Raw genomic sequence first — 24,856 nt, forward strand, 5'->3', positions numbered from 1 at the left:
GGACAGGAATTTTGTACTTAGTGTTTTTGAATGTTTCAAAAAGGTTTCTTGGTCTGAGCAGAGACGTTTGTAACGCAAGAATTGTCCCTTCGGAATCCCACGAATCAATGCCCTTGGGTGGCTACTGTTGGCATGTAGATATGAAACTTTTTGTTTATTTTTTCAAAAACTATTTTTTTCATTTTTTTTATACATAAACAATTCTTTTCATTTTTTTCATTTTTCATATTAACTGTTTATATATTTTCGTCTATTACTATGGATGAAGATCAAGAGAGAGTGATTGAGCTACCCACCACCTATGTACAAAAATGTGGTAACAACACTGAAAGAACTAAAAGAGCCCTTCACATTTTTGATGATATGTCAGAAAATATAACTTGTGAGAATTCTACTGATCTTATTGATCATTTTGTCAAGCTTGAGAGACTTTTAACTCAGGACATTCGTCTATTTTGGGACATTATAACCCTGGAAAACTACCTAAAGGTCAAGCGCATCCCTAGAGGATTGAGAATCAAAAAAATGCCATCTTTCGGGTTCCCTAATAATGAGTTTCAATTCCAGTGGAGGAAGATACTGGACGAGTGTTCCAAACAACTTATTGAATTAATTATTGGCGCTAAAGCTAAGGAGAAAGAAATGTTAACATCTAATATAGACCGTATGAAAAAAGAATTATATAGATTCAAAGATATGGATAGGTTTTCCCACAATGATAAAATTCTCCTACAAAACATTGAAAAAATGGAAAAAGGGGTTATAGAGAAAAAACAGGACAAATTCTCCAGAGATAGGACTGACTATGAAAAAGGTCAGGTCTATTTCTGGGAGAGACCTGTTCCCACTAGGGACTTCAGTAGAATTTGATATCCCTCCCAATCTACACCACGTAGATGGTAATCAGAGGAGGTTAACACACAAAAACCTAACACTAGATCGATTTTAAAATCACCACACGTAGAACGTAGACAGAGCTTTGACACTGATTCTTCAGACTATAACGACAGGCCATCTGTTTCTTTCATTGCCCATGACAAACACACCGCCAAAGATCCAGAGGGCGGCTATTTTGACAGAACATACATGACAAATTCTAGAGAAGATCGCTCAAGATCAACATATCCTAACACAGACACCACACAGGCAAAAAACTTAAAAAGTGCAGAAGTGGTAAGAAAGGGAGAAAAACCACACGGGGCAGACAACAAGAGGAAAAAATACTCTTAGATCCAACACTCAATAATGTTATTAACATCTCTGATCTAACCTTAACATCATCTCAAATATTACTACTTAATTGTGACAACTCTAATTCAGAGTGCTTTTCCTGGTAATGTACAGGTTAATAAAGGCTTCAATCAGACTTAGAACTTTGCAACTAATATTGACAGATTTACTATAAATCATTCTTCCTGTTATTACACAGGTTAATTAAGAATTTCACTGGATGTGCTAAAACTGAGCTTTGTCTGTGTTTTATGTGCTGTCTCTGGTTTTAAATATATATTGCCATGCTCAGTAGCACTCCTCTGTGACACTCATATGCTTATATATATGTTGTGGTTATTTTGGGGGTTCAATAGGAGCTTGTTAGGTGTCCAGTATATTTTACAATTGTGTTTCAGCTAGTCCTGGCTGATTGGAGGTTGGCAACCTCCTACTTAATTTAAGCTCACCCCCTCCCACATTTAAATGGTTAAGGGCTCACTCCATAGCATCTTCCACACAGGGGAACTTGTTTGCTTGCAGGATGGTTGTGACAACTCTAATTCAGAGTGCTTTTCCTGGTAATGTACAGGTTAATAAAGGCTTCAATCAGACTTAGAACTTTGCAACTAATATTGACAGATTTACTATAAATCATTCTTCCTGTTATTACACAGGTTATTAAGAATTTATATTAGCGTTAGGGACCCCTGAATTGTGGTCTGCCGTGACGTTGGCTCAGGGGCTTACAACAATTTTGGCCAAAAATGTCAAACTAAAAGACCATTTTACTTAATAGATATTTATACATATATATTTAGGCACTGTACCGTGTATGATTTTCACTGGATGTGCTAAAACTGAGCTTTGTCTGTGTTTTATGTGCTGTCTCTGGTTTTAAATATATATTGCCATGCTCAGTAGCACTCCTCTGTGACACTCATATGCTTATATATATGTTGTGGTTATTTTGGGGGTTCAATAGGAGCTTGTTAGGTGTCCAGTATATTTTACAATTGTGTTTCAGCTAGTCCTGGCTGATTGGAGGTTTGCAACCTCCTACTTAATTTATGCTCACCCCCTCCCACATTTAAATGGTTAAGGGCTCACTCCATAGCATCTTCCACACAGGGGAACTTGTTTGCTTGCAGGATGGTTGTGACAACTCTAATTCTGAGTGCTTTTCCTGGTAATGTACAGGTTAATAAAGGCTTCAATCAGACTTAGAACTTTGCAACTAATATTGACAGATTTACTATAAATCATTCTTCCTGTTATTACACAGGTTATTAAGAATTTATATTAGCGTTAGGGACCCCTGAATTGTGGTCTGCCGTGACGTTGGCTCAGGGGCTTACAACAATTTTGGCCAAAAATGTCAAACTAAAAGACCATTTTACGTAATAGATATTTATACATATATATTTAGGCACTGTACCGTGTATGATTTTCACTGGATGTGCTAAAACTGAGCTTTGTCTGTGTTTTATGTGCTGTCTCTGGTTTTAAATATATATTGCCATGCTCAGTAGCACTCCTCTGTGACACTCATATGCTTATATATATGTTGTGGTTATTTTGGGGGTTCAATAGGAGCTTGTTAGGTGTCCAGTATATTTTACAATTGTGTTTCAGCTAGTCCTGGCTGATTGGAGGTTGGCAACCTCCTACTTAATTTAAGCTCACCCCCTCCCACATTTAAATGGTTAAGGGCTCACTCCATAGCATCTTCCACACAGGGGAACTTGTTTGCTTGCACGATGGTTGTGACAACTCTAATTCAGAGTGCTTTTCCTGGTAATGTACAGGTTAAAAAAGGCTTCAATCAGACTTAGAACTTTGCAACTAATATTGACAGATTTACTATAAATCATTCTTCCTGTTATTACACAGGTTATTAAGAATTTATATTAGCGTTAGGGACCCCTGAATTGTGGTCTGCCGTGACGTTGGCTCAGGGGCTTACAACAATTTTGGCCAAAAATGTCAAACTAAAAGACCATTTTACTTAATAGATATTTATACATATATATTTAGGCACTGTACCGTGTATGATTTTCACTGGATGTGCTAAAACTGAGCTTTGTCTGTGTTTTATGTGCTGTCTCTGGTTTTAAATATATATTGCCATGCTCAGTAGCACTCCTCTGTGACACTCATATGCTTATATATATGTTGTGGTTATTTTGGGGGTTCAATAGGATCTTGTTAGGTGTCCAGTATACTTAATAAAGGCCTTAATTATGCTCCACAAGAGAATTTTGACCTCTTCACAACAATAATTGACTTGCAAAAATATACACGTAAATGGGCTCTCAAAAAATTATTTTCAAAAAATAAAAATATACCTCAGCCTTTAATCAATACATCTGAAGTAATTAATGATAATGTAGTTGTTAGAAAGGCTCTAACTTTTACTGAGAATACATCTGAGTTTGACATGCAGTCCTTATATGAAGAGGGATGCACTGAGGAAGCTGTTGAGCCCCCCTTTTTCGGCCACCTGGATTCTAATTTAAGAAAACGTTCTTTATTTGTGCCTAACAACACAAAGGGTCCATGCTTGTCGACCTTTGAGAGGTTAGTGGACAGAGATTTGAGGATATTGGCCAAGGGCTACTCTTTCTCTGATTCATTTCATATACCAGATAACCTTACTCCACAAGAAAGATTGGATTTAGATTTATTAAAGAAAAATACAGACATCATCATAAAAAACGCCGACAAGGGGGGAGCAATAGTTGTGCAGTCGTCCATTAAATACCGAGACGAGGCTTTAAGATTGTTGAGCAACAAAGAGTTTTATGCTACACTTAAGACAGATCCGACAAAAAGGTTTTTGGGGGAGCTTCAAGATCTATTAGAACTTGGTGACACTTTATATGTTTTATCTAATAAAGAGAGGCAATACCTGGCATGCGAGTCTCCTATCATACCTGTGTTCCACCATCTCCCAAAGATCCATAAGTCACTAGAGAACCCTCCGGGGCGGCCCATTGTCTCCAGCATTGGATCTTTGGGAGATGGTGTTTCACGTTATGTTGACAAATTCCTCCAGCCCATTGTGAAAACCCTACCTTCGTTTATTGAAGACACTACAGCATTGTTGGTCTCTTTGGAGGATGTGATTTGGAAAGAGGGATACCGATGGGTCACCATGGACGTCACGTCATTGTACACGATCATTGAGCACGAGCACGGCCTTAGGGCCATTAATCACTATTTGCAACTTTCTGCTCTTTCTATTGCACAAATCACGTTCATCACTGACTCTATTCTTTTTCTACTCACACACAATTATTTTCTTTTTGACTCACAATTTTTCCTTCAAAAACAGGGCACAGCTATGGGGACTTCTTTTGCACCCTCATATGCTAATCTCTTTATGGGTTTATGGGAATCTATTCACATTTATGGTAGCACTAATTTATTTCGTTCCAATATCATTTATTACAAACGTTTCATTGATGATTTGATTTTCATTTGGGAGGGTGACCTTGACAGTCTTCACATGTTTGTTCAAACTCTTAATAATAATAATATAAATCTTCACTTCACATTTCAAACTGATACTGTCAACATCAACTATCTTGACGTGACTATCCATGGTGATCCAATCATGGGTATACAAACTGATATATTTACAAAGCCGCATGCCAGAAATTCATATCTACATGCCAACAGTAGCCACCCAAGGGCATTGATTCGTGGGATTCCGAAGGGACAATTCTTGCGTTACAAACGTCTCTGCTCAGACCAAGAAACCTTTTTGAAACACTCAAAAACACTAAGTACAAAATTCCTGTCCAGAGGATATAATAAAGTTGATGTAGACTTGGCTCTTCTTAATGCTGAATCTGTAGACCGTGTTGATTTATTAAAAAAGAACACTAGAAACAAAAAAACAACTCTTCAAGATACTCCTTTATTCATTACAAAATTTAGCAAACAGGCGTCACAAATTAGACAGATAGTGTCCAAACATTGGAATATACTAAAGTTGGACAAAGATTTGGATATGTGAGGGTTTGGGAGTCACGCCGCCCTCGGCGTGCTCCTCACTCACCTACAGCTCCGACGGAGATTCCCGCAGCACACACTCATCCCCTCACCGGAGCGCCGGTCACTGCTTCACGTGGGCGTGCGCGCGCACGCCAGGACTGCACTTCTAATCTCGGGCTGGCGGCTTCACCCGGTCACGCGCACGCAAACCCCGCTATACGGAGGCATGGCCACACGGCGTCGCTCCAACCCCTTAAAGGTACAGCACATCAAAACATTGCTGCAATCAAATGCACTCAGACTACTGGGCTTTATGGCTCCTCCCATGGGACTCATTCTGGACCTATCCCTGCGATAGCCTGGCCCTTCCACACCCCCCCACCTTGCTGCACTGCTATTGGACCCTCTCTCCTATATATACCTGGCAGAATCACTGACTCGTTGGCTGAGCATAGAACCAGTTGTTCTCACCATTCTCTGCCTCCCTAGTTCTCTTTGCAGACTTCCTCGTGAACCGAACCGGCTTCCGCTACGTCTTCCTGTACCTCTGGCAACCTGAACTCGGCATACGGCTACACGACTCTCCGCACCTCTGGCATCCCGATCCTGGCTTACGGTAAACGACAACGTCCCTCTCTCCAACCCCGGACTTGGCAAACGGCCTTACTACCAACCGTACCTCTCCTACCCCGAACCGGAGCCCCAGACCAATCTACTCTCAAGACGTGCCCACGTGGCTGTGGGTGGCGTTCTAACCTTTCCCACCTCAGCACCGCGGTCCCGTCTCGTTTGTGGTGAGCACATCCTTACATTATGCTCAGCCCACCAAAAATGGACCCCGCTGAGGTGGAGCGGACTTTAAATGCCCATACTGCCCTTTTTACCAGATTAGAGGCTTATCTGGACCAATCTGATAAACGAATGGATACTTTACAGCAAAGCGTCCACGCCCTTACTCTTCAAGTTCGAGCCCTCACGCGCCAATCTCCACCCGTGGCACCGGCAAATCCTTTCCCGATACCTCCGTTCACTCCAGAACCACGTATTCCTCCTCCCAAACACTACGCGGGGGATCCCCAAGGATGCCGGGGTTTCATTAACCAATGTCTCGTTCAATTTCGTCTCTCCCCCTCTCGCTTTGTGTCTTCTGTCTCCAGGGTTGGCTACATCTACTCCCTTCTCACCGACCAGGCACTGGCATGGGCCTCTCCCATCTGGGAACAACAGGGGGCTCTCACACAGGACATCGATCTTTTCGTCGAGGAAGTCCGAAGAGTTTTCGATACTCCAGCACGGAAGTTAACGGCAGCTTCTGCTCTACACCACATAACTCAAGGAGATCGATGCTGTGGAGTTCCGCACTCTTGCTGCTGAGACGGGTTGGAACAACGAAGCTCTATCTTCTGCGTTCTGGCAAGGTCTGGCTGAAACTCTAAAGGATGAGCTCGCCGCACGAGATCGTCCTACTAACCTGGAGGAGTTAATCGCTCTGGCTATCCGTGTGGATCAGCGCCTACTGGAGCGGAGATACGAACGTTCTCATTACCGTCAACGGATTCCAAGAGGTCTTGCTCCCACCTTCGTGGCTCCGTCACCTTCTTCCGGGGACATTCCTGAACCAATGCAGTTGGGGGGCAACAGGCTGTCTTCTGCTGAGAAGCAACGTCGGCGCACGGCCGGACTTTGTATGTATTGTGGCAATTCCACTCACGCTTTACCCCAGTGTCCCCACAGACCGGGAAAACGCCAGCTCCCAATGAGATCCCGGAGAGTTTCGTTGGGAATACTGACCCTTTCTCCCATCGTCCAAAACATCCTTCCTACCAGGATAGTCTTGCCTATAATACTGTCTGGAGAGGGGTTCCACACCCGGGCACGGGCGTTCATTGATTCCGGTTCTGCAGGTAATTTCATTGATGAGACTTTTGCTAGACAGAACAATATTCCATTTATCAACAGGAGGACGCCTGTAGGTCTGGAGGCCATTGACGGTCGACCTCTAAATCCGGCATTCATCACACTACAGACGGTACCTCTTCTACTGCAGTTCGTCGACGTCCATACGGAGATCATTACTCTCGATGTAATCCACACTCCCTCTGCTGAGTTGATTTTGGGTCTTCCTTGGCTCCAACTTCATAATCCTCGCATCGACTGGACGGATCGGGAACCTGTGCAGTGGGCTCCTTCTTGTGCCAAGACATGTACCAGGGTTTTCCAGAAGATCGGTGGAGTATCTACCATATCAGAGAAGATCAACTCCTTACCTTCTGTGTACTGGGAATTCCGTGACGTATTCGATAAAGCACGTTCCGAGGTACTACCACCGCACCGGTCTTTTGATTGTCCCATTGACCTACTTCCTGGAGCACCTCTTCCCAGGGGTAGATCCTACCCTCTCTCTCTTCCAGAGACAAAGGCCATGAACATTTATATTGCCGAGAACTTAGAAAGGGGCTTCATCAGAAAATCTTCCTCCCCGGTCGGAGCAGGATTCTTCTTCGTCAAGAAGAAGGACGGTTCTCTCCGTCCATGCATCGACTACCGGGGTTTGAATAATATCACACGCAAAAATCGTTACCCTCTGCCTTTGATTCCGGAACTCTTCGACCGCCTCCAGGGAGCAACTATCTTTTCTAAACTGGACCTGAGAGGTGCTTACAATTTAGTAAGGATACGAGAGGGGGATGAGTGGAAGACTGCTTTTAACACCCATGACGGCCACTACGAGTACCTGGTTATGCCATTCGGTTTGTGCAACGCACCAGCAGTTTTTCAGGATTTTGTCAACGAGATCTTTCGGGACATTCTTAACACATTTCTTATTGTTTACTTAGATGACATCCTCATCTTTTCTAAATCCGTTCAAGAACACATCAACCATGTTCAACAAGTGCTGTTACGCCTTCGGGAGAACCATCTCTTTGCGAAATTGGAGAAATGTCAGTTCCACCTCAAATCGGTGGCGTTTTTGGGATACATTATCTCTGACTCCGGTTTCAACATGGATCCAGAGAAACTTAAGGCTATTTTGGACTGGCCTCGTCCTACCACTCTCAAAGCCGTGCAACGCTTTCTGGGTTTTGCAAACTATTACCGACGTTTCATCCGCAATTTTTCCTCTACAGTATCTCCCATAACGGCTCTCACTAAGAAGGGTGTAGATCCTTCATCATGGTCTGAAATCGCCATACGGGCATTTGATCTGCTAAAAAAGGCTTTTGTGTCTGCTCCCATCCTCAACCACCCGGATCCTAAACTTCCATTTACCTTGGAGGTAGATGCCTCGGACATCGGGGCTGGGGCCGTCTTGTCACAGAGGACATCTCCCTTAGCCAAACTGCATCCATGTGCCTTCTTTTCGAAGAAATTTTCGGCCGCAGAACGGAATTATGATGTCGGGAACCGGGAGCTTTTGGCGATCAAGTTGGCACTAGAAGAGTGGAGACACTTCTTAGAAGGTACTGAGACACCCATAACCATTCTTACAGACCATAAGAACCTTCTCTACTTAGAAGGGGCACGTCGTTTGAACTCTCGACAAGCCCGCTGGGCATTATTTTTTTCTCGATTTAATTTTCTCATCTCCTTCATCCCTGGCTCCAAGAATCTAAAGGCGGATGCTCTGTCTCGACAATTCCTTGCTGAAGACAAGTCTGAAGAGCAGCTAGAGACAATTATTCCCTCTAGATGTATCCTGTCCGCCAACTCGTTTGATATTATGGGCAAGATTCAATCCGAGCAATCACAGATTCCTATGGGGCTCAAGGTTCCGGAGGGAAGACTCTACACGGCACCTCAACACCGCAAAAGGGTTCTCGAGTGGTGCCATTCCTCTAAGTCTGCAGGACATCCAGGGATACGGAAAACCAACGACCTTGTTCAACGTAACTTCTGGTGGCCTGAGAGGGCTAAGGATGTGGAGGAGTTCGTCAAAGCATGTGGCACCTGTGCTCGCAATAAAGTACCTCGGGTTAGACCTGCAGGCCTTCTTCTTCCCTTACCCATTCCAGACCGTCCTTGGAACCATATTTCTATGGATTTCATTGTGGAGCTCCCAGACTCCAAAGGAAAGAATACCATCCTTGTGGTAATTGATCGTTTTTCCAAACAAACTCACCTGGTGCCCTTGAGGGGTCTTCCAAATTCCTCCAGGCTTGCGGACATTTTTATCCAGGAGATTTTTCGTCTTCACGGAGTACCTGCAACCATCGTCTCTGATCGTGGGCCCCAGTTTGTGTCAAGATTTTGGAGAGCCTTTTCTCGGAGGATGGGTATTTCACTTCATTTTTCCTCGGGTTACCACCCACAGACCAATGGGCAGACGGAGAGGGCCAACCAAAACCTGGAACAATACCTTCGGTGTTTCATAGCCGAGACTCAGGATGATTGGGTGGATCTACTTCCTTGGGCTGAGTTTGCTCTTAACTCCCTTCGCAATGACTCCACTCAAGAATCGCCCTTCTTCATAAATTATGGCTTTCACCCTTCCCGCCTACCCTTCTCTCCTACATCCTCAGGAGTACCAGCAGTTGATAAACGCATCTCCCGCTTAAAGGACTTATGGACAAGGACTCAGGAGAACTTAAGGGTGGCTACTGGGAGACAGAAACTTCAGGCAGATCGTCTTCGACGCCCGGTTCCGGAATTCGTCCCAGGAGACAGTGTTTGGCTTTCCTCCAGGAACATCCGTTTAAAGGTTCCTACCATGAAGTTAGCACCTAAGTTTCTCGGTCCCTTTCCTGTGGTCAAGAGGATTAATCCTGTGGCTTATCGTTTGCGTCTTCCACCCTCGTTGAAGATTCCTTCAGTCTTTCATGTTTCCTTACTTAAACCTGCATTCCGGAGTTCTCGCTTTTCTAAGTCCACGGCATCTCCACTTCCTCTTCTGGTCCAAGGTCAACAGGAGTATGAGGTTCAGTTTATCCTGGATTCTAGGATCTCCAGAGGAGGGTTACAATATTTGGTTCACTGGAAGGGCTTTGGACCTGAGGAACGTTCCTGGATTCCCCACCGGGATCTCCACGCGCCTCGCCTCGTCCAGGCTTTCCATCGCAAGCATCCCTCCAAGCCATGTCATGGACGCCCGGAGGTCGCCCCTGAAGGGGGGGGTACTGTGAGGGTTTGGGAGTCACGCCGCCCTCGGCGTGCTCCTCACTCACCTACAGCTCTGACGGAGATTCCCGCAGCACACACTCATCCCCTCACCGGAGCGCCGGTCACTGCTTCACGTGGGCGCGCGCGCGCACGCCAGGACTGCACTTCTAATCTCGGGCTGGCGGCTTCACCCGGTCACGCGCACGCAAACCCCGCTATACGGAGGCATGGCCACACGGCGTCGCTCCAACCCCTTAAAGGTACAGCACATCAAAACATTGCTGCAATCAAATGCACTCAGACTACTGGGCTTTATGGCTCCTCCCATGGGACTCATTCTGGACCTATCCAAGCGATAGCCTGGCCCTTCCACACACCCCCACCTTGCTGCACTGCTATTGGACCCTCTCTCCTATATATACCTGGCAGAATCACTGACTCGTTGGCTGAGCATAGAACCAGTTGTTCTCACCATTCTCTGCCTCCCTAGTTCTCTTTGCAGACTTCCTCGTGAACCGAACCGGCTTCCGCTACGTCTTCCTGTACCTCTGGCAACCTGAACTCGGCATACGGCTACACGACTCTCCGCACCTCTGGCATCCCGATCCTGGCTTACGGTAAACGACAACGTCCCTCTCTCCAACCCCGGACTTGGCAAACGGCCTTACTACCAACCGTACCTCTCCTACCCCGAACCGGAGCCCCAGACCAATCTACTCTCAAGACGTGCCCACGTGGCTGTGGGTGGCGTTCTAACCTTTCCCACCTCAGCACCGCGGTCCCGTCTCGTTTGTGGTGAGCACATCCTTACAGGATATATTTACAACACATGGACCCAGATTTGCATTCAGAAGGGCCAACACATTAGCTTCATCTATTTCCAGAAGCATGTTCAAATCACCATCCCAACCTCGTGTAGGTAACATATCAAAAGGATTTTACAGATGCAGTTTCTGCAAATGTTGTAAATTTGCTGTACCAACAAAAAGAGTACACACTCTGTTCCCAGATGGTAAACACAGGATCAACACCTTCATTAATTGTCAAACAAGCTACGTTGTCTATGTGATCACATGTGGATGTAAATATAAATATGTGGGCAGAACAATCAGATCCCTATATATTCGAATATCGGAACACATTAGATTAATAAACAAAAAAGATTTACTGCATCCATTATCTAAACATTTTGTACAATGTCCATTTGGTGGACTCAAGAATTTTTCATTCTTTGCGGTTGAACACGTCTCCTCTTACATTAGAGGAGGCGATAGATTAAATCGACTAAATAAGAAAGAGATGTCATGGATCTTTTCCCTGAATACATTACAACCTCACGGCCTAAATGTTGAATGGGAACTGAAACATTTTCTTGGTGATTAGTTCATTATATTGATTTATGTATTTATTTATATTATGGATTTTTGTTATTCATTTTTTTTCATCACCTTACTTTTCTTTTTCCCTTCTCCCTTTTCTCCCTCCCCTCTCCCTCTCCTCTCCCCCCCCTGCCCCCTCCTTTTCCTTTCCCTCCCCTCCCCCTCCTCCCCCCTCCCCCCCCCTTTTTCCTCTCCCCCCCCTCTTTTCCCCCCCCCTTCCCCCCTCCCTTCTCACTCAGTTCCACCCCCTACCCTTCCCACCCTTTTCCTTTTCCCTCCCCCCATTCTCATTCCCTTCTTTTCCCTGTTCCCCCTTTTTCCCATTCATATAGGTGGTTGCAATTTCTATTTCTTTCTTTATATAACCACTAGATAAAGATTCAATATTAATTTTCAATAGTGATATAAGGTTTTTTCCATTATCTCTTGTGATACTTTGTTCCATTTATCCGGGGTACTTTATAATACTTTGTAACATTGCAGTTTAATATTATCATAACTTTATTACATTTGTGCATATTGTTTTTAATATGTATGTTTTTATTCTTGACCAATTTATCACTGACTTTGGTTTAACATGTTTTGTACTATTATATGTTATATGCTCTCCTATCCAATGATATAATTGGTCTTTTTAATTGCACCATTGTTTTTAACTCTGTATGTGAAGACTGGCAGTGTTGGGGCATACACCTGTGACCCATTTGTTCTGGGTTTGTTCACAGGTGTTGCAGCTTGCACTTGCTATATAAGCATGTTCTTGATTCAAACGGATCACTCTTTTGACAAAGGCCTGACGGGCCGAAACGCGTCAAGAGGATCCGTTTGCACTCTGTTTCATTAAAAGTTTTTTTATGAGTCACTACATCAGCCTTCTCTGAAGTTTATTCCACGGCTGTGCGGCGTATAGATCTCACCTGGGAGGATTTCCATTGTTCCGGCATTTGCTGCCTGCAAGCCGGGCCGTCACTGGTGTATCTGCGTCCCCCTGCTGAACCCGGAAGTACCGGCACTGCCGCCGGTCAGGTGACCACCCACCGCGATCGAGCGGATGCAGGGTTGGCGGCCGAAGACAGTGCTGGCGGCTCGTGAGGATCACTTCGCCTTCGTTACGTTACCCAGAGGAGTTACAGGCACTGGGGTCGGCAGCATCTACAATCAGGAGGCCGGATCAGCCACTCCACTACATCCCCCAGCTGTGAGTATTTTCCTTTTATTCATCTCAAACTTCATCGTGCTTATGGTAAGCCAGTTGCTGAGTATTACATCTGTGAAGGCTCCACTGGGGGATAGTGGCGATCACAAACCCACATTTATTTCTTACACACCAGTGTAACGGGTATTCCACCCCACCCAATCTCATATATAGTGTGGGTGAGTAGAACATGCGGTGTTACCGGTGTGGTGCGTATACCTGCAGGCTCACAGGAAGTCTGAGCCTCCGCTAATGAGAGCCTGGGGTGAATCCTCTGGAACGGATCTTCTTTCAGCGCCTCCACCTATGTAGGATTCTAGGAAGTGTAGAATGACCCTACATAGGAACCCAATCAGAAACCACACACACAGTGATTATAATAACTAAGGAATTTACTTATGAACATAGAACATATCATCGCCTTTACATAACCTCATAACCTGTGTCCCTCTCACGAGGAGACACTACCCGTGACGTCTCGCCGGACGTTTCCCAACACTAGGTGATCCCACCCAGTGTCCAGTGAAACCCCCACACCCAAGGTCCCGTACTCCTACGGAGATAGTCAATGGGTGACTGCGCAGTCACTAAAACCTCTAGGCCTGTTGGTGCACATGTGTTGGTATAATACCTGCCGAGCACTCCGGTGCTCGGGTCAGCAACAAGCTTCTCAAAGGATCAGTCGGGCGATGCCTCCTTCTGATCCTCTGCAACCGCACTCCTTTCACTTGGACCGCTCGAGCGGTCCCATTCCGGAACAGTCTCTGTGGACCCCAACGTGGGTCCAACCGCTTTCCGGGAACAGCAACAGCCGCTATCCCTATCTATCCAACGGGCAGTAGCGTGACAGGAACCCTAACCTAGGGCCTGTCCCTGATGTACCGCAACCTGAGGTGACTTGGGGGAAACTCCTAGGGCCTGCGGGGTAAAGGACCTGTCCCACTCCCCTAACTACCCAAGTCCCTTCAACCTCACTAACCGCCGACAGCCAACGTGCTGTGCAACAAGGTGCCTGCCTGCCAGACCTCACAGCACTGACCGCTGTGACTCTGACAAGGCAGCACTCTATACTAAGGGCAGCGTCCCTATCTTGGGCCTCCCTAAATACTTAACCCACTAACCTGGTGGGGGGTTGGGGCCTACCTGGGGTGTGGGTACCTATGGGGTGCAGGAGCTGCTCTCACTCCCCACACCCTTACTTCCCTCACAGCTCCCTGACTCCAACTCTCTATAACCTCCCTATCTCAGCTCCCACTAATGTAAGTGGCAGGGTCCCTTCCCTGAGGGCTGCCCCTGGCAACACTCACCTTACTGGGGAGCTGAGCTATCTCGGGCCCTGGGGGGGCTCCGGTCTCTGACTGCTTGCTCTGACTTCTTGCTCCAACTGACACGTAGCTCCAGCCCGCCAAATGTATCTATCTCCCTCCAGGGCAGTCCTACAGCCCTATTGGCTCCTATCAGGCACCTGGTGCCTGCCTCGCTATGCCCCATGGGAGTTGTAGTCCCATGGAGCCTAACAGCACATAGGGACCGCGTGCGCGCCTTTCCTATGCCTGCACTAGCAGCTAATGGCCGCCTCACTGTCTCCCTACCTCTCGCGCGATTCTTCCCTGCCTCTCGCAGCCTCCCTGCGCATGCGCGAGCTAACTGGGCCGCCGGGGACTCACTGCGCATGCGCGACCCGGCGCAACATGGCGGCGCCCTATCCGCCCGGCTCCGGGAGCGCCGGGAGCCCTGAGATGCGCGTGCGGCCTTGGCAACCGGCCGCACGCGTCCCCGGCAACCCCCGAGCCGGGACCTGACCTCCCTCACCCGCGCGATTGTCTTGCGGGGCCGCCTTGTGACTCGGCGGTACCCGCGATCGCGCACCAGGGGAGGGGGGTGCTGGAATCTCGGGGAGACCTGGATACACTCTCCCCCTGGTGGAAATTCCATCGTCCTCGCTTGGAGAATGACATCACCTGGTACACAGTTATACAATGAAAATGCAGTGCATATGAACAACTTATCAATGGTGACTTTAAACCTCAGGTTACAATGCACTTCACACCAATTAATACCCGAGACGTGCTGAGACCATGTGTGGGGTGCCCCGAACTGAACATGTGGGGGTACCTCACTTTTGCGTCCGTGAGCCTCCCCCAGAAAAATTTCTTGGAGAGCACACTCTAAAGCGACAGTTACGGGCTCTTCGCTACTTCCTCCCTCTGGTGGAAGGAGTAGCACAGTGTCTCTGAAGCAGACCTTTACCCGGTCATCCGCGGCAGGGATGCGGTAGACCAGGAGGCCAGGACCTTTCCCGCGGTCCACTACTTGAGGAATGGGGCGCTCCTTTTTGGGCTGAAGGAGGCAGCTTCCCCTGAATCTCTCTCCACACAGTCTTTGTCTCCATATTTTTGCGAGGCTTCCACTGAGAAGCGAGCACTGGACAATGTCTCGGTTTCACCTGGCAGGGGGGAAAAAGTAGACACCTTACCCCTGCGGTGATTCACGGTGGCCAACAGGTCCTCGGGGACGCTGTCTGTTCCCACCTTGGTGGTATCGGGACCTGCCCCCGGCACTTCTGGGGCAGTCCACTTACGCGCTGAAAACTCGGGAGCGTTGGATCCCAGTCCTGAGACCACTTGTGTCGGAGCACACGGGCTCACACTCCGCTCAGGAACCGTAGCTTTGGCCTTCTTCACGGCCACCTCCATCGGAGTCTGTGGGGAACAAGGGGGTTCCTTACCACTCGGCTCGCTGACGATGTGCTTCTCTTCTTCCGGAAGGATCGGCGGTAGACACTGGTCCACTCTCTTCTCTGGACAGCTACCTTCTAATGAGGACACCTCCACCAGGACGCAATGCAGAGGGGAGCCCTTCGCCCGGGCGACCAGACTTAAGGAGCCATCGTGCTCCGCGGTCACCTGGCGGCTCACCCCCAACACCCCTGGGGCAGTCGACTCACCCTTGTCGTCTGTAGGTACTGGTCCCAAGCCTAGGACCGATGGTACCTCTGTAGTAAGTCGGGCTGACCATCGTAGGGCACACGGGCCCACAGCAGGGTCCGCAACATCGGGATACTCCTCTTCCAGGGTACACGGACCCACAGCAGACTCTGTATCCTCATGCATCATCTCATCCTCATGCCTCATCTCATCCTCATGCCTCATCTCATCCTCAGAGATCAGAGTGTCTATCACAGCGTCCACGTATGGTTGAAGATAACCGTGCTTGCTCCCCCTGGTGGAATCTAAAGGAAGGGCACTTTTTACAAGGGATTGGTTTTCGCTCTGCACTGAGTCACTCACATCACATGGGAGGGGCTCTGATTTTCGCGCCAAACCCGGACAGAATGTTGCGACATCTTTCTGTGCAGGCTTGCAGTCAGCAGCACGTGCGCTCTCCTGATTTGGCGGGAGACGCCATTTTGCTGGGTCGGCATAGACTAGGGGGTACCCTTCTGAGGGGCCCCCGGGCATGAATAGCGCGGACGGTGCATCTGCCAGGCATATATCCTCAGTGTGAGTTACAACAAAAAGTATGGTTTTCCATGTGGACGTGGGATCTTGTTCTTCCTCCAAGACACATGCCCACGGCCACCCAGGAATTTTACACATACCCTCCCGGACCTTCATTGCGGGTATACTAGCGGGTATGCCTCCTACCGCCACTACCTGGCCAGGCTCCATATACTGCCTCAACACCCAGGCAAGGACCTCGTCTCCGGACTTCGCAAACATGGCGACAAAAATAGGGACGGGACAATTTAGAAAAATAATGGACAGGGCACCCCAGGTGGTATCTCAGCAGCGCCTCCAAATGTAACGGGTATTCCACCCCACCCAATCTCATATATAGTGTGGGTGAGTAGAACATGCGGTGTTACCGGTGTGGTGCGTATACCTGCAGGCTCACAGGAAGTCTGAGCCTCCGCTAATGAGAGCCTGGGGTGAATCCTCTGGAACGGATCTTCTTTCAGCGCCTCCACCTATGTAGGATTCTAGGAAGTGTAGAATGACCCTACATAGGAACCCAATCAGAAACCACACACACAGTGATTATAATAACTAAGGAATTTACTTATGAACATAGAACATATCATCGCCTTTACATAACCTCATAACCTGTGTCCCTCTCACGAGGAGACACTACCCGTGACGTCTCGCCGGACGTTTCCCAACACTAGGTGATCCCACCCAGTGTCCAGTGAAACCCCCACACCCAAGGTCCCGTACTCCTACGGAGATAGTCAATGGGTGACTGCGCAGTCACTAAAACCTCTAGGCCTGTTGGTGCACATGTGTTGGTATAATACCTGCCGAGCACTCCGGTGCTCGGGTCAGCAACAAGCTTCTCAAAGGATCAGTCGGGCGATGCCTCCTTCTGATCCTCTGCAACCGCACTCCTTTCACTTGGACTGCTCGAGCGGTCCCATTCCGGAACAGTCTCTGTGGACCCCAACGTGGGTCCAACCGCTTTCCGGGAACAGCAACAGCCGCTATCCCTATCTATCCAACGGGCAGTAGCGTGACAGGAACCCTAACCTAGGGCCTGTCCCTGATGTACCGCAACCTGAGGTGACTTGGGGGAAACTCCTAGGGCCTGCGGGGTAAAGGACCTGTCCCACTCCCCTAACTACCCAAGTCCCTTCAACCTCACTAACCGCCGACAGCCAACGTGCTGTGCAACAAGGTGCCTGCCTGCCAGACCTCACAGCACTGACCGCTGTGACTCTGACAAGGCAGCACTCTATACTAAGGGCAGCGTCCCTATCTTGGGCCTCCCTAAATACTTAACCCACTAACCTGGTGGGGGGTTGGGGCCTACCTGGGGTGTGGGTACCTATGGGGTGCAGGAGCTGCTCTCACTCCCCACACCCTTACTTCCCTCACAGCTCCCTGACTCCAACTCTCTATAACCTCCCTATCTCAGCTCCCACTAATGTAAGTGGCAGGGTCCCTTCCCTGAGGGCTGCCCCTGGCAACACTCACCTTACTGGGGAGCTGAGCTATCTCGGGCCCTGGGGGGGCTCCGGTCTCTGACTGCTTGCTCTGACTTCTTGCTCCAGCTGACACGTAGCTCCAGCCCGCCAAATGTATCTATCTCCCTCCAGGGCAGTCCTACAGCCCTATTGGCTCCTATCAGGCACCTGGTGCCTGCCTCGCTATGCCCCATGGGAGTTGTAGTCCCATGGAGCCTAACAGCACATAGGGACCACGTGCGCGCCTTTCCTATGCCTGCACTAGCAGCTAATGGCCGCCTCACTGTCTCCCTACCTCTCGCGCGATTCTTCCCTGCCTCTCGCAGCCTCCCTGCGCATGCGCGAGCTAACTGGGCCGCCGGGGACTCACTGCGCATGCGCGACCCGGCGCAACATGGCGGCTCCCTATCCGCCCGGCTCCGGGAGCCCTGAGATGCGCGTGCACGCGTCCCCGGCAACCCCCGAGCCGGGACCTGACCTCCCTCACCCGCGCGATTGTCTTGCGGGGCCGCCTTGTGACTCGGCGGTACCCGCGATCGCGCACCAGGGGAGGGGGGTGCTGGAATCTCGGGGAGACCTGGCTACACCAGTTTACAGCTGCAGTTACAATTTCTGAGCGCCTGGTGGGTTAACTTTTAGTTCACCCGTTCTACACTGGTGGAGACTAGTCCTTGGCACAGGGATAGCTGCCGGGGGCCCGGCATGCTTTGTGCTATCACCCCCCCCCGCATTTATATAACAGGGAGGTACAGCCCAGCGCACACTGCCGGACTCTGACACACTGTGACTAATACATATCCGCTTTATACACACAACACGTAGGGACACAAAGACCCGTTACACAAAGCCGTGTATACCAGCCATCATTTACACCAACAGCGGGGACACACATCAACACAAACACACAATCTCTCTCACCCCCTCTCTCTCTGTCTCCCCCTCTCTCTGTCTCTCTCACCCCCTCTCTCTGTCTCTCCCCCCTCTCTCTGTCTCTCTCACCCCCTCTCTCTGTCTCTCTCACCCCCTCTCTCTGTCTCTCTCACCCCCTCTCTCTGTCTCTCCCCCCTCTCTCTGTCTCTCTCACCCCCTCTCTCTGTCTCTCTCACCCCCTCTCTCTGTCTCTCCCCCCTCTCTCTGTCTCTCTCACCCCCTCTCTCTGTCTCTCTCACCCCCTCTCTCTGTCTCTCTCTCCCCCTCTCTCTGTCTCTCTCACCCCCTCTCTCTGTCTCTCCCCCCTCTCTCTGTCTCTCTCACCCCCTCTCTCTGTCTCTCTCACCCCCTCTCTCTGTCTCTCTCTCCCCCTCTCTCTGTCTCTCTCTCCCCCGCTCTCTCTCTCTCACCCCCTCTCTGTCTCTCTCTCCCCCCTCTCTCTGTCTGTCTCACCCCTCCTCTCTCTCTCTGTCTCTCCCCCTTCTCTCTGTCTCTCTCACCCCCTCTCTGTGTCTCTCCCACCTCTCTCTGTCTCTCTCTCCCCCCGCTCTCTCTCTCTCTGTCTCTCTCCCCCCCTGCTCTCTCTCTCTGTCTCTCTCTCCCCCTCTCTCTGTCTCTCCCCCCTCTCTGTCTCTCTCGCCCCCTCTCTCTGTCTCTCTCACCCCTTCTCTCTGTCTCTCTCACCCCCTCTCTGTCTCTGTCTCTCCCCCCCTCTCTGTCTCTCACCCCCTCTCTCTGTCTCTCTCACCCCTCTCTCTGTCTCCCTCACCTCCTCTCTCTGTCTCCCTCACCCCCTCTCTCTGTCTCTCTCACCCCCTCTCTCTCTGTCTCTCCCTGTGATGGATTGGATAAAATGCCTATTTCTTCATCTGTAATGTGTACCTTGCTATGATTCCTTACTCAAAATGGCTACCGCAGCTCCCCCTCCCATCAACCATGAAATCAAGATGGCACCCAACCCAGGAATTCCCCCCAAATGCTGATGTGTCCAAAAACTGCAATAACAAGACCATAAACTACAACAACAAGACCATACAAGGAAAAGACCCAACAAGAACCAATGAGACACTGACGTGTATTTACACACAACCTTTAAACCTGAGAGAGCTCCTTTTGCATACAATCCCCCCCTGCAGCCTCTATATAGTGACACAGGCTGTAGTAATAAAGGCAGACATTATCATTCTGAACTCCTGTGTCAGTGTGATTTTTCTCAGTGCACTACCTATGTAGGAAACCAATCTGGACGTGGACAGATACTCTGCAAGACGTTTGGTCTGATCCAAATCATCCCCCCTCTCTCAATCTCTCTCACCCCCTCTCTCTGTCTCTCTCACCCCCTCTCTCTGTCTCCGTCACCCCCTCTCTCTCTGTCTCTCCCCCCTTTTTCTGTCTCTCTCTCCCCCCTCTCTCTGTCTCTCTCTCCCCCGCTCTCTCTCTCTGTCTCTGTCTCTCCCCCTCTCTCTGTCTCTCCCCCCCTCTCTGTCTCTCTCACCCCCTCTCTCTGTCTCTCTCTCCCCCCTCTCTCTGTCTGTCTCACCCCTCCTCTCTCTCTCTGTCTCTCCCCCCTCTCTCTGTCTGTCTCACCCCTCCTCTCTCTCTCTGTCTCTCCCCCCTCTCTCTGTCTCTCTCACCCCCTCTCTCTGTCTCTCCCACCTCTCTCTGTCTCTCTCTCCCCCCGCTCTCTCTCTCTCTGTCTCTCTCTCCCCCTGCTCTCTCTCTCTCTGTCTCTCTCTCCCCCTCTCTCTGTCTCCCCCCTCTCTGTCTCTCACCCCCTCTCTCTGTCTCTATCACCCCCTCTCTCTGTCTCCCTCACCTCCTCTCTCTGTCTCCCTCACCCCCTCTCTCTGTCTCCCTCACCCACTCTCTCTGTCTCTCACCCCCTCTCTCTGTCTCCCTCACCCCCTCTCTCTGTCTCCCTCACCCCCCTATCTGTCTCCCTCACCCTCTCTTTCTCTGTCTCACCCCTCTCTCTGTCTGTCTCACCCCTCTCTCTGTCTGTCTCACCCCCTCTCTCTGTCTCTCTCACCCCCTCTCTCTGTCTCCCTCACCCCCTCTCTCTCTGTCTCTCCCCCCTTTTTCTGTCTCTCTCTCCCCCCTCTCTCTATCTCTCTCCCCCGCTCTCTCTCTGTCTCTCCCCCTCTCTCTGTCTCTCCCCCTCTCTCTGTCTCTCTCACCCCCTCTCTCTGTCTCTCTCTCCCCCCTCTCTCTGTCTGTCTCACCCCTCCTCTCTCTCTCTGTCTCTCCCCCCTCTCTCTGTCTGTCTCACCCCTCCTCTCTCTCTCTGTCTCTCCCCCCTCTCTCTGTCTCTCTCACGCCCTCTCTCTGTCTCTCCCACCTCTCTCTGTCTCTCTCTCCCCCCGCTCTCTCTCTCTCTCTGTCTCTCTCTCCCCCTGCTCTCTCTCTCTGTCTCTCTCTCCCCCTCTCTCTGTCTCCCCCTCTCTGTCTCTCACCCCCTCTCTCTGTCTCTATCACCCCCTCTCTCTGTCTCCCTCACCTCCTCTCTCTGTCTCCCTCACCCCCTCTCTCTGTCTCCCTCACCCCCTCTCTCTGTCTCTCACCCCCTCTCTCTGTCTCCCTCACCCCCTCTCTCTGTCTCTCTCACCCCCCTATCTGTCTCCCTCACCCTCTCTTTCTCTGTCTCACCCCTCTCTCTGTCTGTCTCACCCCTCTCTCTGTCTGTCTCACCCCCTCTCTCTGTCTCTCTCACCCCCTCTCTCTGTCTCCCTCACCCCCTCTCTCTCTGTCTCTCCCCCCTTTTTCTGTCTCTCTCTCCCCCCTCTCTCTATCTCTCTCCCCCGCTCTCTCTCTCTGTCTCTCCCCCTCTCTCTGTCTCTCCCCCTCTCTCTGTCTCTCTCACCCCCTCTCTCTGTCTCTCTCTCCCCCCCCTCTCTGTCTGTCTCACCCCTCCTCTCTCTCTCTGTCTCTCCCCCCTCTCTCTGTCTCTCTCACCCCCTCTCTCTGTCTCTCCCACCTCTCTCTGTCTCTCTCTCCCCCCGCTCTCTCTCTCTCTGTCTCTCTCTCCCCTGCTCTCTCTCTCTCTCCCCATCTCTCTGTCTCCCCCCCTCTCTGTCTCTCTCACCCCCTCTCTCTGTCTCTCTCACCCCTTCTCTCTGTCTCTCTCACCCCCTTTCTCTCTCTGTCTCTCCCCCCTCTCTGTCTCTCACCCCCTCTCTCTGTCTCTATCACCCCCTCTCTCTGTCTCCCTCACCCCCTCTCTCTGTCTCTCACCCCCTCTCTCTGTCTCCCTCACCCCCTCTCTCTGTCTCCCTCACCCTCTCTTTCTCTGTCTCACCCCTCTCTCTGTCTGTCTCACCCCCTCTCTCTGTCTGTCTCACCCCCTCTCTCTGTCTCTCTCACCCCCTCTCTCTGTCTCCCTCACCCCCCTTCTCTGTTTCTCTCACCACCTCTCTCTGTCTGTCTCACCCCCCCCCCCTCTGTTTCTCTCACCCCCTCTCTCTGTCTGTCTCACCCCCCTATCTGTCTCTCTCACACCCTCTCTGTCTCTCCCCCTCTCTCTGTCTGTCTCACCCTCTCTGTCTGTCTCACCCTCTCTCTGTCTCTCACCCCCTCTCTGACTCTCACCCCCTCTCTGTCTCTCTCACCTCTTCGTCTCTCTCACCCCCTCTCTCTGTCTCTCTCACCCTCTCTGTCTGTCTCACCCTCTCTCTGTCTCTCACCCCCTCTCTGTCCCTCGCCCCCTCTCTCTGTCTCTCTCACCTCTTCGTCTCTCTCACCTCGTCTCTCTGTCTCTCTCACCCCTTCTCTCTGTCTCTCACCCCCTCTCTCTGTCTCTCTCACCTCTTCGTCTCTCTCACCCCCTCTCTCTGTCTCTCTCACCCTCTCTGTCTGTCTCACCCCCTCTCTGTCCCTCACTCCCTCTCTCTGTCTCTCTCACCTCTTCGTCTCTCTCACCTCGTCTCTCTGTCTCTCTCACCCCTTCTCTCTGTCTTTCTCCCCCCTCTCTCAGTCTCTCCCCCCTCTCTCACTCATATCTCTCTGTCTCTCTGTCTCTCACCTGTAAGTTTGGGTCTTGTCACAGGGTCTGTCTGTTTTCCTCTTCTGCTGTCTCTGTATTATTTTCCATCTCTGGGTGTCTGCGCCTCCTCCCCTGGGTGTCTCTCTCCCTATTTCTGCCTGTCTCGCATTCTGAAGACTCCTTTCTCCTCCACTCTGTCTGTCTCTCCCTCTCACATCCTCTCTCTCCATGTTTCTGTCTGTCTCTTTTTGCCCGTTTCTCTCTTTCTCTGTGTCTGTCTCTGTATATGGTCCTCTCTCTTTCTGTCTTTCTCTACCTGTCTCTGTGTTCATCTCTCTTTCTCTGTGCCTGTCTCTGTGTGTGCACATCTCTCTCTCTCTCTCTGTGCGCGTCTCTCTCAGTCTTTCTCTGCCTGTGTCTCCCTCTCTCTGTGCGCGTCTATCTTTCTCTGCCTGTCTCTCTGTGTGCACGTCTCTCTCTCTGTCCCTGTCTCTGTGTGTGTCTCTCTTTCTGTATGTCTCTGTGTGTGTCTCTCTCTGCCTGTCTATGTGTGCGCGTCTCTCTCTCTGTGACAGTCTCTGTATGTGCTTCTCTTTCTCTGTCTGTGTATGTGTATCTCTCTCTGCCTGTCTGTGTGTGTCTCTCTCTCTCTGTATGTCTTTCTCTGCCTGTGTGTGTATCACTCTGTGTCTCGCTCTGTGTGTGTGTTTCACTGCCTGTCTGTGTGTGTCTCTCTCAGTATGTCTCTGTCTCTCTCTCTCTCTCTCTCTCTCTCTCTCTCTCTCTCTCTCTCTCTCTGTGTCTCTTTCTCTGCCTGTCTGTGTCTCTCTCTCTCTCTCTCTCTCTCTCTGGGTGTGTGTGTGTCTCTCTCTCTCTCTCTCTCTCTCTCTGTGTCTTTCTCTGCCTGTCTGTGTCTCTCTCGGTATGTCTCTATGTGTGTCTCTCTCTCTCTGTGTCTTTCTCTGCCTGTCTGTGTCTCTCTCGGTATGTCTCTATGTGTGTCTCTCTCTCTCTGTGTCTTTCTCTGCCTGTCTGTGTCTCTCTCGGTATGTCTCTGTGTGTGTCTTTCTCTGCCTGTCTGTGTGTCTCTCTCTCTCTGGGTGTCTCTCTCTCTGTGTGTCTTTCTCTGCCTGTCTGTGTCTCTCTCGGTATGTCTCTATGTGTGTCTCTCTCTCTCTCTGTGTCTCTTTCTCTGCCTGTCTGTGTCTCTCTCGGTATGTCTCTGTGTGTGTCTTTCTCTGCCTGTCTGTGTCTCTCTCTCTCTCTGGGTGTCTCTCTCTCTCTGTGTCTCTTTCTCTGCCTGTCTGTGTCTCTCTCGGTATGTCTCTGTGTGTGTCTCTCTCTCTCTGTGTATCTTTCTCTGCCTGTCTGTGTCTCTCTCGGTATGTCTCTGTGTGTGTCTCTCTCTCTCTGGGTGTCTCTCTCTCTCTGTGTCTTTCTCTGCCTGTCTGTGTCTCTCTCGGTATGTCTCTGTGTGTGTCTCTCTCTCTGTGTGTCTTTCTCTGCCTGTCTGTGTGTCTCTCTCTCTCTGTGTCTCTCTCTCACTATCTCAGTAGTTGCTGCATGGTTAGTACTGCGCAGAAACAGAAACCCAGGCATGTGGCAGTGGGTATTGACTTCTGGTAGCCAGGAATCAGGCTGGGAAACGAAACTGGAACAGCTGGGGGCCTGCTGTATTGTATTGTATGTCTTTATTTATATAGCGCCATAAATGTACATAGCGCTTCACAGTAGTAATACATGTCATATAAATAACAAATAATATAAATAACAGATCATGGGAATAAGTGCTTCAGACACACTGTAAAAGTAACATTAAGGAAGGAGTCCCTGCTCCGAGGAGCTTACAATCTAATTGGTAGGTAGGGGGAACGTACAGAGACAGTAGGAGGGAATTCTAGTAAGTGCGTCTGCAGGGGGCCAAGCTTTATGTATCATGTGTCCATGATTATCCAGTGCTACTCATATGCTTCTTTAAGCAGATGTGTCTTAAGGTGGGTCTTGAAGGTGGATAGCGAGGGGGCTAGTCGGGTATTGAGGGGAAGGGCATTCCAGAGGTGTGGGGCAGAAAGTGAGAAAGGTTTAAGGCGGGAGAGAGCTTT

General features: G+C 49.9%; 1 protein-coding gene across 1 annotated transcript in view; it reads right to left on the reverse strand.

Moving 5' to 3' along the window:
- The window catches only part of LOC142463594 (RING finger protein 112-like), a 67,102-nt gene extending 42,741 nt beyond the window's left edge, over nt 1–24,361 (reverse strand). Inside the window, exon 1 of the mRNA XM_075566540.1 lies at nt 22,794–24,361. Coding sequence (XP_075422655.1) covers nt 22,794–23,122 — 329 coding nt within the window. The 5' untranslated portion in view covers nt 23,123–24,361. The remainder of the gene's footprint in view (nt 1–22,793) is intronic.
- Nucleotides 24,362–24,856: the final 495 nt, after the last annotated feature.

The sequence above is a fragment of the Ascaphus truei genome, chromosome 11 (genome assembly GCF_040206685.1).
Source record: "Ascaphus truei isolate aAscTru1 chromosome 11, aAscTru1.hap1, whole genome shotgun sequence".
Lineage (NCBI taxonomy): Eukaryota > Metazoa > Chordata > Amphibia > Anura > Ascaphidae > Ascaphus > Ascaphus truei.